This window comes from Tinamus guttatus, unplaced genomic scaffold (assembly GCF_059628265.1).
Source record: "Tinamus guttatus ecotype Peru unplaced genomic scaffold, ASM5962826v1 Tinamus_guttatus_pri_ptg000530l, whole genome shotgun sequence".
Taxonomy (NCBI): Eukaryota; Metazoa; Chordata; class Aves; order Tinamiformes; family Tinamidae; genus Tinamus; species Tinamus guttatus.
The window spans coordinates 3,699,168-3,712,236 of NW_028289064.1; the positions used below are offsets into that span (position 1 = coordinate 3,699,168).

Sequence of the window (13,069 nt, forward strand, 5' to 3'; positions counted from 1 at the left end):
GGACTCGGCCCGGACCTGGGCACCGGGGCAAGGTAGGGGCTGGAGGCCCCCCGGCTGGGTAAGGAGGGTGCCGGGGGAAGGAGGGCACCCTCTACCCGGCCTCAATGTCCCCTTCGGGGATTTATCCTCCTTACAAGAATCATGACTAATAACTATAAGTTTATTAATGCCTGGGTCATGCTCTGTGTGTCTGCCAAGGCAGCCATGGGAGCGGCGCTGGCCAGGGCAGCCCAGTGGACCTCGGCTGGCTCTGGACGCGGCACGCTTGAGATCACCCCCTTGAACGAATCCCTCCTGAATGAAATCATTAAGTTTGTGGAGGGCTTCAGCAGCCGGCATCCGCGGGAGGCGGCATTCGTCTTCCGAGAGCCCCTCGAGTGGAGGACGCAGCTGGGGTGCTCGGCCTTCGGCGCGGGCTACCAGGGCGAGTAAGTGTGGAGGGCAGCGCGCTCCGAGGCGAGCCCAGGGCCACAGTGCACGCCGAGCACAGGGAAAGCCTTACGTGTTTGGGAGGCTGGCGGGGATGGATTTACAACTGTTTTGCATTGAAAAAATTGAGTTACAATAACTTTCTTGGAAAGTTTGAGGCTATCGCATCTTGGTTATGACACAAAACTGTTTCATCAGCAATTTATTGCAGAAACACAGAGGACAGGCTTGCACTGCTGCTCCTGAGACTTTTTACATGTGTCTAGCAGTGATTAATATCCTTTCTGTCAGTGTTGGCAGTTGCTTCTGATGGGACAGAAGTGTTTTACTGCAGCGATGGAGGTGTATTTGCAAACACAAGTTTGAATTACAGTTGCTTTGCGGACAGAACTCTCCAAAGGTTCTCCAGGAGTAGACTGCTGTAATGTATTAATAGAGCTTCAGTCATAAAACTTGGTTATGCCACTATGTCTTATTTTCCAAATGTGCTAACGGTTCTTCTACTATTTTCGATTTAGTAGTGAAAAAGTACTGATAATCAGAAGGTTTATGTTTGTTTTTCAGTCTGTCTTTACCTGGATTTGCATTGCTGCTTAAGACTTAGGCTGCAGTAAAGCCATGTAATTCTGTAATTCTTTGAACAGTGCCAAATTAAGTTTTTGTAGATGTGAAAATTATTTTTCCCTAAATTACGAAGCTGCTGGAGAATTTGACCAATTTTGTTTGACAAGTAGGCAAATTCAGGCTTGGTTTCAATAACACTGTAGCAATACTCTGTAATGCAGACTGTAAAATTCCAAGGTAGGACAAACGAATTGCCCATGCTGGTTTGCTGTGAATTTTTTTATGGGCTTACATCATAAGTTATCTGCACTAAAAAAAAAAAAAAAAAAAAAGGTTGTGAAGCTTGAACAAAATTCTTAGTGATGGATTCTTCCCTACAATTTGCTGTTTATTAAAGTTCTTTTATTTTTTTTCCCCATTTTTCTAGTGGAACAACTGTTGAGTCTGAAGCCAAAAGTAAAGATGGACAACCATTGCTCCTCCTCACAGGATCAACTATCAAAGTTCGCAGTTTTGACCAGCTGTCCTATTTGCTACATATTGCAATGGAAAAAAAGTTAAAGGAAGCACAAGCATGCCTTGAAGGTTTTTGTTATTTTTTCTCTTTTCTGTCTTTCCAAAAATATGGCTTCTCCTTTAACTCATGTTTATGAAATGTGAAGAGATGTGTGCATGCCTTCATTTTAAATATATGAGAAGGCATTGATTCATGAAGCTGGCTGAAAGTGCTGACTCAAAATTTCATTAAATTTCTATTTCTTCTTTTATTTACACTGAAATCAGTAACAGAGAATTCTGGAATAAAGTTAACTTTTAAAGTCAACTTTTCAATTTCATGTGCAAATTCCAGTATACTAAGTAGTACCTCAGCTGTTGCAACAGAGAGTAGGCTTATATTTTTCAGAAAAAAAGGATGTCTCATGGGAAATTGTTAACAATTTTTTCTATACTTCTAATTAAATAGTCTTTTAAAAATATTGATTCCTTAAAAATAGCCAAAGAAAACCTTGTATACTAAAGACATTCTTACCTGTGCAGGGTTCAGAGCAAACATCTCCAGGCCCTCTATAAAAGCCTTTTAGAATAAGTGTGTCAGTACTTCAGAGTCATACACAAAGCCTAGCTTTTCAAAGTGACAAAAAGACTTTGGTATACTAAATGGGATAGCCACTTTGCATTAGGAATTAAAGAGACAGGTAATATTATGTGGTAACTTTAATAGGAAGTAGTACATTGGTAATAGTAAAACATAAATGCTTATCAAATTTAAGGTCTGTCTAGTCTAGTGCCCTGGCACTGATCAACTGTGAATAGCAGAGAAAAAATATATGCACAGGGAAACATTCATAGATGCATGGAACTACTCTTGCAAGAACAGGGCAAAATGTATGTATAAAACCAACCAACATGCAGTTGTGTCCTTATACCAGAAGGGACAGCTGGCATAGCTGAGCAAGTTACTGGACTATTGAGAATGCTGCTAGAAAACTTTTAAGATGTCCTTTAACACTAAATCATATAACCACAGCAATCTACTTCAGTGAGTTAAGCCCATTCCTTTTCTGATTTGGTGATGACACAGATATTTTCTGGGAAGTGCAGTATTGGTAGAGGACAGTGTATTTAATATTCACCTCTTGGCTGAATGAATCTTAATCCTTGTTGTAAAAAGCAAATTTATTTATTATCAAAAAGTTTTTAAATCTTAATATTTTAATCTTTTTAAAAATTATTACTACACAAGTGTATTTCAAACTGCACAGGGGCATGAACTACTTTCATCATGCAGTAGTATTTAGTGATGTTTGATGAATACTCATGCACATTATTAAAGTTCTTATTATAAATTAACAGTGTTGAAATTATTTGGCAGTTGAAATAAGAAAAATGTTAACCTTGTAATGATTTTTCACATTATATTGCTGCTGTTTCATTTTTTCTATAGCTAATAGGGATCCTATAGTGAATATCCTTGGCCCTGGATATGGGACTGTTGAAGGAGAAGATATGTCCATGTTGCATTTACTTGACAAAGTGAAAAAAGATGATGACCCTGAAACAGAGATTAAAATGAAAATCTTTATACTTCTTAATCAGCTGGATATGCAACTGCTTAATAGTTCTTTAAAACACATTTCACAGTAAGTACATTTCAAATGGAAACCTAGGCTTGTCACCAAGTGTTTTTTTAAAAATTAAATTAGATTCGATTCAACTCATAATATGTGCTTTAGGTGTGATACAAAGGTAAAGTTACTGAAACAACTTTTGCTATTCATTAAGTTAGTGAAAAAAATGTTTTACAGACACCTTGCTATGGGTGTGCATATGTGCGTGTGTGCCCATGAGCGTGATTGGGCTTTTTTTGCATATGTTTTACATTTCAGTAGCAAATTTAATAAATCGTAAAATAACACATTAACAGTAAAATTTTCGGGGAGATGTTTATTTCTTCTTGGAAACATGCTAAGTATTCCATTCAATCTGATCTGTAGATAAGAGAATTTCATATTAGCATAACTAAGATTTGATTAACAAATAAAAAAAAAGAATTTGGTCAATTTCTAGATTTTTATTGACTCATTTTGCAAGACAAAAATCCTGTTATATTCTATCTTGATTTCTCTAAGTGCATGTTTTTGATGAATAGATTTTAGACCATTTTCTATTAATTGCAGAGAGGTAAGACTAAATCCAGATGCTGTAAATAATGAGGTGAATCTTCTCAAGCATTTCTCTGGGAAAGGAGAAGATACAGTACTGGAGTCACTGGAATATACATCAGGTTCAAAATTTACATTTTGCTTTTGTTTTGCTTTTAAATTATCATATGTCACACATATATACTTGTGACTTCTGTATGAATTTGCTAAAATAAATTTACTAGTCAATTAAAACTGTTTATTTTCACTTTAAAGTTACAAAGTAGAATAAAATTTATGTTCAGATATGAAATGTTATTCTTCAGGCTTCATTTATAGTAATAATCCCTAATCATATGACTGACTTCACTGGAAGTAAACGGAGTCCTTGACCCTAAAAAGTGCTGAGCATGTGTTGCAATTCTTTGTTAGATCAGCCAACATTTCTTAGCATTTCACATGATTAATTCCAAACTGAGTATAATTTTTCAAGAGTAACATACTGGTTTGGGACCTTGATTTGTATACATGTTATATTAACATCAGCCATAACTATTAAAAATGCATATTTAAATCTGATAGAAACACTATTGCTAATTGGTTACAGATTACACATTCTCTAATGGATGCCGAGCTCCTCCCTGGAGACAAATGCATGGAGAAATTTGTTATTTAATCATCAAACCACATGATACTGATCCTTTGTGTATCACCTGCAGCACAGCAGGAGTGTATTTAAATGGAGTAAGTAATAATAAAGGACATCTTGAAGCAACAAACACTTTCATATATTAAAATCAAAACTCCAGCAGATCTGGGGCTTAGGGTGGTATTGAACCTCTTAGAGCTGCAGAGTTGGTTTATTGGTACTGAAGAAAAAGACGCAGTAATAAATGTATACTGTTTTTGTATATATATATTTGAGTGTTTGTTCTTTAAGTGTTATACAGGGGGTGTATTCTGCACATTTTACCAGCAGTCTTCACTTAGTCTTTGAGAGTTCCATAAGAGGTATATAGGAATAACACTATTCCTATATGGAAGGCACTATTGGACTAGGTACCTCAGTAGTTCCTCATTACTCTTGATCTGAGGTATAATAGTACTGTCTGTAAAAAATACAGCTTCCTTTTGTCATTTTTTTTTAATAAGCAATTATTTCTGCTCTCATTAGAAGGTTTTTAGATATTGCTTATCTCTTTTCTTCTGCTTTTCATTTTGGTTATCTCTTTCTTTAAAGATAGGCTTTATTTAGGTGTAATAATCTCCCAATACATTTAAGCAGTGACTAAAGCTCTTACACCTGTTTTGAAGAGGGACAGATGTCCATTGAAGTGTCACTCTATAGATTGCTCTTCCTAAGAGTTAAAAAACCCAGGGAAGTTTTGACTTAGAATGTTTTTAATGGATGAAGTTCATAAAAGCTCGTTCATAAACCATTATTTTCTGATCTTTTTGGATTCTCGCCATACTGCACTAGAAGCTTCATATTTAGTTGGTTATTTGCTGTCAACCCTAAATAACTCTCAGCAGAACAACCCATGATACAGTGCACTTTAACTGGTAGTAATTACTTGCAGGCTTGTATATAAGGCCTTGATTAGCCACTGGGACCTATGGAAGTGATCCATGCATTTTCACTAAACAATATTGAAGTCTGATGTAATCTGTGCTGGGCATGAGGCTTCTGCATATAATTCATTATGTTATGACACCTGTGCTTCTTAGCAGATTAAATATCCTGCATAAGGCAACACTATTAATAATTTTAAATTTATTCTTTTTTAAGGGTAAGCTAAAGGAGAAAGATGATATCGATTATGAAAGAAAAAGTGACATATATAAAGATATTGTCACATTTTTAAGGGAAAAATCAGCAAAATTTGTAGAAAATATGTCTAAACAGGTATGTATTTATGGATATTGGATATATGTATTCTACTTTGAACCAATGTACAGTATAGTTTGGTAAAAATTACATTATATAAGGTATTTGCAGAAATGTTAGAATTATGTTAGTATAAAAGAGTAGTAAAACATGGTTGACTATACTCTTCATCAAAATTGAATTTGTGATTAAATGAAGAATTTCAAGGAACTTAAAATATCTTTCTCATTGTTCTTTTGATTTACTTAACATTTTCTTCTTAATATATTCCTACTGTAGTTAGGTTGTGGCATAAAAGGAAATTATTCTCTATAAATGAATCAATAAATTTACAAGTATTTTTACAGTGTTCATACTATGTCATTTTCAAAGAACTCTTCCCAATGATTTTAGATGCATTTTAAGACTTTGAAATGTTTTGAGTTTTTAATTCATTTGCTTTCTTTAATTTTACTGTATAAAGTGTCCCTGGAAAATTTTTCTGTTCAAGTTTTGATCGGCTCGCATTGAAGATGCAGGTTTTATAGTTAGGTGTCTCTGAAAGACCAGTTTTAATCAGTTTTTTCCAGCTATAAGCTTCATCCTATTGTGTATGATGCAACTGATGAGTTTCCCAAGATATTTTCCAGTACAAACTGGTAACATTTTGCTGAAACAAAACTATGAAGAGTTTGCACAAATGGCAGGTTGTACCACTGTATCTTGGATATCCGGACAGGAGTGTGTTAGATTGATGCACTTACTGAATTAGTTATCTGTATCACCAGGTTTTAGGATATCTGTAAACAGGATGCAGACACCAGCTTAGTTCTAAAGGCAGCTTGAGCTCAAAGTAGTGATTCTGGTCCTTCCAAAAGAACCTTGTAACCAGCTTGTCTTCCTGTTAATTACAACATAATTGTAATTGAAAGTGCAGTAGTGGTCTGTTTAAGTTCAGATAGTTGCACAATGAGAAGAACTGCCATCAAAGACTTTATTTGGTGGCATGTCTAAACCTTGAGTGAGGTTAGTTTGGGCTTCATTGAAGCTTCCCTCACCACTGTAGAGACTATAGATACAAACCTTAGCAACTAACAGCTGTTATGCTGTTTTTATAATATCCCACCATGCTACTGTGTATTCTGAACACATTCGTTTGTGTTTAAAAAAAAAACACAACTTTTCTCAGCTTTTGTTCCTCTGAAAATAACAAGGTTATTTTTTTTTCTGGAAATAACAACAGATTTCCCATTTTTACCCCCCCCCCAAAAAAACCTATATGGAGTTAAGAGGGGAAAAAAAGGCACGCACTGAGAGTCCTAGTTCTACTTTAAAAAGCCCAGAGATCCCTGGAGCTGTCTAGAATGTCAGAGTTATTCATGGAGAGGGCTTGTACCCCTGATCCATGACTGTACAGCATGAATGAACTCTACTCCAGGAAAGAGCTTAGCTGGAAAACGGTGTATCCCAAAGCCCTATACAACTGAGTACTGGTGATTTGGATTCATTTGGATCTAAGCTTAGTGTATTTTTGCAAGACTATGTCCAAAGGCAAAAAAGAAAAATGAACATAGGGATGAAGTATTGTTGTATGTATATGAAAGTTTCTATGTAAAAGAGAACGCAGAGGATAAGAATGCTTAATATACAGCTGTTAAAATTGAGCTTTGTAACAGTTAAGAATTTTAATGTCATTCATTATTGTTTAAATTTGGGTTTTTACAGTATTCATTGTATTTGAAAACATATAATCCTATCATTGAGTAATATGAGGCTTCAACCAATATGTGAGATCAGCTTCTAATTTTGCACAAAAAGTTCTTTTCATCTGATATTATTCTTTATGGAGCACTAGAAATGTTAAAATGTTGGACCTCATGGAAAAGGTCAACCTTTTATGATAATATCTTTCTGTAATCAAAACCACTTAAACTTTGTCTTCATTCTTTGTGGCCCAAATATAAATAAAAGCTACACTTTCTTTTTTATTTTTGGCTTTAAATGTCAGAGCTGATAGGTATGCTTTCAGCTCACATAGCAGGGGTTGCCGCCAGGCTCCAGCCAAGGTAAAATGCAAGTGTCTGACTTTTAATTAGAAGTCTACATTATCTAGAGCAAGGAGCATCATACTTCGTCTGTTGCAACAAGATCTTGTAGTTTCAAGACAGTTGTTCTATCATTCATGTTAAAAATTCTTTCTTCAGATTTATAATGTGATTATAACAGGTTTGTAACTTGGTGGTAATATTCATTACAGGCTGCCAAAAGTTTAAGTTGTGATTATTTATATGCAACATTAATTATTGCAAAGAGGAAATAATAAATAGAAAATGCTCTTTGCTTTTTGTCTGATTTTCTGGGATGTAGGGCTGATGTTTACTTTTTTGGAGATACAGATGTGTGTCAGTTCTGAAAGAACAAAGCCTTTCAAGCTGCACACATAAATACAGTAGCTAAACGTCTAGGTTGTTCTATTTGAAAATAATGTAGTATGTTCTAAACTGTGTTTTGCTTATCCCATACCCAATATTTATTTAAAGTCTATCTACATATTGTTTACATTTCATAAATATGACAGTGTATGATAGCTTTTAGCCATATTTACTGTTTAAATGTCTCTTGGCTTTGCTTCATTTGGTGATTTTGAAAGATAAGTATGTATATTATATAGATAGCTAAGATATATACATTTAAAATGATTTTACAGTCCTAATTCTAAAAGTTAATGCAATGTTAAATAAAGTATATGCCTTCATTGTCATTATGCTCTGCTATTAAAGAAATATTTATTCTTAAGAATAAATAAATGGGACTTGGCTTGTTTTCTTATAACTGCCATATGAACTACTTGTTCTGTGTTCTCTGACTTCTAAGAAATTTATACGGAAAAGCTTAAATTATATTATTCTAATGGATTAAGAATATCATATTGACATGTATAAGAGCTTATTTAGTAGGTTTTACATTCTAAGCATACAATATGAGAAAATTTATACTATAGAGCCTTAGTGTATTTGTATTTGGAGGAAAAGCATCTCCATTCAGGAGCTCTGAAAAGCTGAGATAACAGAGAATGTAACAAGATAGTAATTGCAGGTGATGTACATTTAGGTTTTCAGAATTTCATCTTTATATAAAAGATATTAGTTAACTGATAGTTTATATATATATGTATAAAAAGAAATTTGCCTTTGCTTTTGCCTAAGTGAATATTCCCATCATTTCTGCAGTGTGATAAATCACATCTAATTCAGAAGTTCCAAAAAATGTTAACTTTTTTTTTTTTTAACCGTCCTTCCAAGTTTTCCTACATTAAATGAATTATGACTGGAGATATTTTTGATTTGGGAGGAACTCATTACTGGATATCTACATAACTGTATATGTATATTACTGTATTATCTATATAACACAACTAGTTAACTTTTACAATATTTTATTGACCTCGTTTAAGGTAACATTTAGAATTGCTGAGTTGCTGTAGAGTAGCTGTAGGACAGACATATGCTTTAACACGTGTTAAGCTGATCAAGCTACAGCACCAATTCCCCAGCAATGTGACTGGTTTAGCATGTATTAAATTGTATTGTCTAGACTACATTTTCAGATTTAGAAAATTAGCATGAGTTAGTTTATGATTAGACGATTGGATCAACAAGCATGGAACAGCTGATTCTCATCACAGACTAATCAAAGACAGACCGTACTGTGACAGTCTCCTTAAAACTGCCTTGAATCTGAAATGTAAGGGAATGTCTTCACCTACCTGGTAGTGACAGCCACAATAATAATAATGAGAAGTAATGATCATGAGATCTCTTTCCTGTAAAAATTGAATACATTCTGATGGAAAACAAAAGTTGGCAAGAGGCTGTTCGCTTCTGGATACTTTTGATCAGCCCTGGTACCAGAGAGAGAAAGTGGAAGGTTTGGGAGGGGTACTCAAATCCATTCTTGTACAAAAGTGGATCACCAAATGACTTCTGCAGAGAGACAAAAGATGAAAAAGCAGAAATTGAATGTGTTTTTATTAATATAAAACTATATCAAATTAAACTACTTGGAAATAAAGTACAGCAGTTTATCATACCTTATTTTCAATTTTATGTTCATAAATTTTTGTGGAAATTTTATAAAAATATAAATTATTTGTGCAGAGAAATATCATTTTTAAATCTCATTCTTTTATTTCTAAAACATTTTATTTTGCATATTGCAACAGCTATTTTTCACTATAGAAATTTTCAGAATAATCTGAATGTTTTATTCTTTTTAAAGGCAATCTTATTTTATACCTAAAATTTATTTCTGTATCTAATACATACAATTGTAAGGACTACATCCTGGACATTTTTGTATAGCTTATTATTTTAATATGTATTATTCATACAGCACTGTGATTGACAAATTATATCTCTTTCTTTTATTAGGAATATAACTTTTTTAAAGAAACTGCATCTGCGAAGTGCTATCAGCATATGGAAGCAGTTGATGCTGAGGACTCCAGCCAATCCCAGAAGCCTTTTAATTATACAGAAAAAAATGTATATGAGAAGACAAAAAGTTCTTCTGCAAAAAGCAAGTCTGCTGACAGCAAAAAACTAGAACCATCTCTGAAGTGGAAGAATATCGTGAGATCTGTTACCTACAGGTAGTTGGCTATAATTTCTCTAGCCTATATTAGTGATTGGTAAGCATGTTATAGGTGTATTATCTTAACAGCAATAAAACAAAGTCTACTATATACAAATTTTAAAGAGTATTGACTAGCAAATTATTTTCTCACTGTTGCCTTCTGTCTTGCAACAACTTTTGCTATTTTGGGTCATTTCAGCAGCAAAACAAAGCAGGGTAATATTTTACAATCTGCAGTACCTGATCCTCGAGTACACTCATATTGTCACATTATTAATATAAGTGCATTTTAAGGCAACAAAGAATAGACAGTCTTGTTTAAACAACACAACATTTTATGAGGAAGGCAAGAGATCCAGGATGGAAAAGTAGGGTGACAATTAGGGTATCAATTCTTAGTGTTTCAATAGGGTGACAATAGGGTATCATTTTTTAGTGTTTCAAAGACCTATGAGCCATCTTTCTAATTTTGCTTAACTTGAAACAGTTTTCACTAATGAGACTATCTCAATATTTGAAACATTTGGGAATGTTGCAAGAGACATTTTAAGAGCTTTTGGAAGTAACCTAGAGTCGGATACAAAAATATGGTGTCCAAGGACAAGATCTTTTCTTCTTCCAGGACTTGGTTAGATGTAGTAGCCTAGAAGTAGTAGAATTGGGTCTAATTGTAATGTTATACACAAATATTAATATATTAATCACAGATATTATTTAAGATATTGATCATAAAGTTATACACAAGTAATGAGTATTCTTCTCCTTTACTCTTGTGGTTGGAATAGTATGACTAGCCCAGGCTAAGAAGGAGATTTAATTTTCAAAACATTCGAATTAACAAAAAGATGCCACCAGAGATTGTCCCCAGCTGTGACTGGGAATCCTCTTGGAATTTAAATAGAGCAAGATGAAAAGTATGGAACTGTTCAATGCACAGATTAGAACTTTTCTGCTTGGAAAAAAAGATGACTGGGAGAAGATAAAATAGAGATAAGAAATAATGACTAGAGAATGACTAGAAGACAGTTGTTCACTGTCTCTTCTAGTACAAGAGCAAGGTGCATCAAATGAAATGAGCAGATGGGGTTCAGAGCAAAGGGACCTGCCTCACGCAGCACATAACTGTGGGTCACAGGATGGCGATGTGAATTCAAAAAGCAACTTTACAAATTCAGGGGAGAAAAATCCATCTAAAACTGGTAATGCAAGGTCACTCAGGAGGTCCCTGAACCACAGTTTCCCTGCCAGAATATTCTGGAAGAAAAAGCATAGAGTCATCATAGAAAAATTATTATATTCTTCCATTCTTCCAACTCTTCCTTAGAAAACTATTGCGGTGGGACATGGTGGGAAATGCTATCCCAGGATAGATGGACTAGTGACAATCAGACTTCATACACTCGTTCTTTGTTCTTATATTGCATACAGATCAGATAATATATGTCTTATAATAGTCCACTAATTTTAATACAGCAAAAATAGATACTTCAGACACAGCATACTTTCCTTTTAATTAAGTTCATTGTTGGTTCATAAGCTCTTATATAATGATACAATGTGTGTGCAACCAGAATATTTTGGCTATATATATAGAATAACATTTTTTTAGCAAATATTTCAGTGACAAAGTTAAAAAAAAAGATACCGAAGAAGAAAGAAGTACTGTGTCTAAAAAAATCAAAAAGAGAACCACCAGCAGTTCTCCTGAATCTGCTGCAAAATGGTATGTTTTTTTTTTAATTTTGATTCAATTCCTTTATTATCAATACCTACAATAATTGTCACCATACCTAATGATAATTATTAGTATTTTTCTAATGTTGTTTACTAGTATTTTTCTAATGTTACTATGAGGAGACAATGCCATATTAGTTTTAGATGTAAGATGTACTTCTTTGTATTGGCTTATATCTTGTAAAGGGAGTGATGCTCTTTATTTACTTTTAGTAAAACCTCCGAAAAGGATGAAATTAGTGAAAGTTCCTCAGAGACTGAGGAAGATGAAGAGCAGCCTGAACGTCGCCAGGAAGGAAACATTGATTTACCATCAGAATACTGGCAAATTCAGAAACTTGTGAAGTATTTAAAGGTAAATTGAGTACTTTGATAAATGTTATAAAATTGCCTCTCTTGCCCCTCTACATTCTAGGACAGCAAACAAACTTCTCATCCCTTTTACCCTTCAAAATATTTTTCTATAGCCCTGCTATGTAATATGTTCAAACGCTGGAATTGTGGACTTTCCTATCATGCACTCTTTTTTTCCTGAATTTTTTATCTGCTATTTTTGGCTTATAGAGATCTTTAGATTAAGCCATGTGTTCAGTGTTATTTAAAACTAAAAATGGTATAATTTCTGCATAAATTATTAGGTTTCTGTTTTACTTTTTGGGGGAATTTTTTCCAACATATTTCTTTATGTGGATAATAACTTTCAAGAGTTTTTATTAAAACTGAATACTTGCCTAAAGTCTTTCATCAACTATGATTAATACATGACTGAAATAATTCTAATGTGGTCTTGTGTCTGGATAGATGCTGCTAGTGGACAAGAAAATGTATGATAAATAGGCAGCCTCTAAAACAACAGAAAAAGTTTTTTACACAGACGTGTTGAAAATCTCTTGGACCATACAAATATAGATGTTTATAATTCTGTATGTCTGACATACTTCAAAAAAAAGACTCTAAACTGGAAAACTTTAAAACTTGTTATGTTTTTCCCTCAGGGGAAATTCCTTTACAAGTTTGTATTGGAATTTAAGTTACATAAGTTACTAAGAAAAGCACTGGATTATTATTTATTTATTTATTAGTACACAGTATGCACATCGCAGGGATACAGTGATTGCACTGGCATTAGATGCAGCAGAAATGCTAGTGAGATGTAAGCAAAGTTTTGGCTCCTTCCTGTCCTTTAACCGTTGTAGTG

The 13,069-nt window shown here is 34.0% G+C and overlaps 1 protein-coding gene across 1 annotated transcript in view; it reads left to right on the forward strand.

Annotated features, from left to right (window-relative positions):
* Positions 1-204: 204 nt before the first annotated feature.
* ODAD2 (outer dynein arm docking complex subunit 2) overlaps positions 205-13,069 on the forward strand; it is a 77,898-nt gene continuing 65,033 nt past the window's right edge. The window contains exons 1-9 of the mRNA XM_088534015.1: positions 205-428; positions 1,421-1,578; positions 2,939-3,134; positions 3,672-3,778; positions 4,243-4,379; positions 5,425-5,541; positions 9,933-10,153; positions 11,747-11,860; positions 12,085-12,226. Of these exons, the coding sequence (XP_088390141.1) occupies positions 205-428; positions 1,421-1,578; positions 2,939-3,134; positions 3,672-3,778; positions 4,243-4,379; positions 5,425-5,541; positions 9,933-10,153; positions 11,747-11,860; positions 12,085-12,226 (1,416 nt within the window). The remainder of the gene's footprint in view (positions 429-1,420; positions 1,579-2,938; positions 3,135-3,671; positions 3,779-4,242; positions 4,380-5,424; positions 5,542-9,932; positions 10,154-11,746; positions 11,861-12,084; positions 12,227-13,069) is intronic.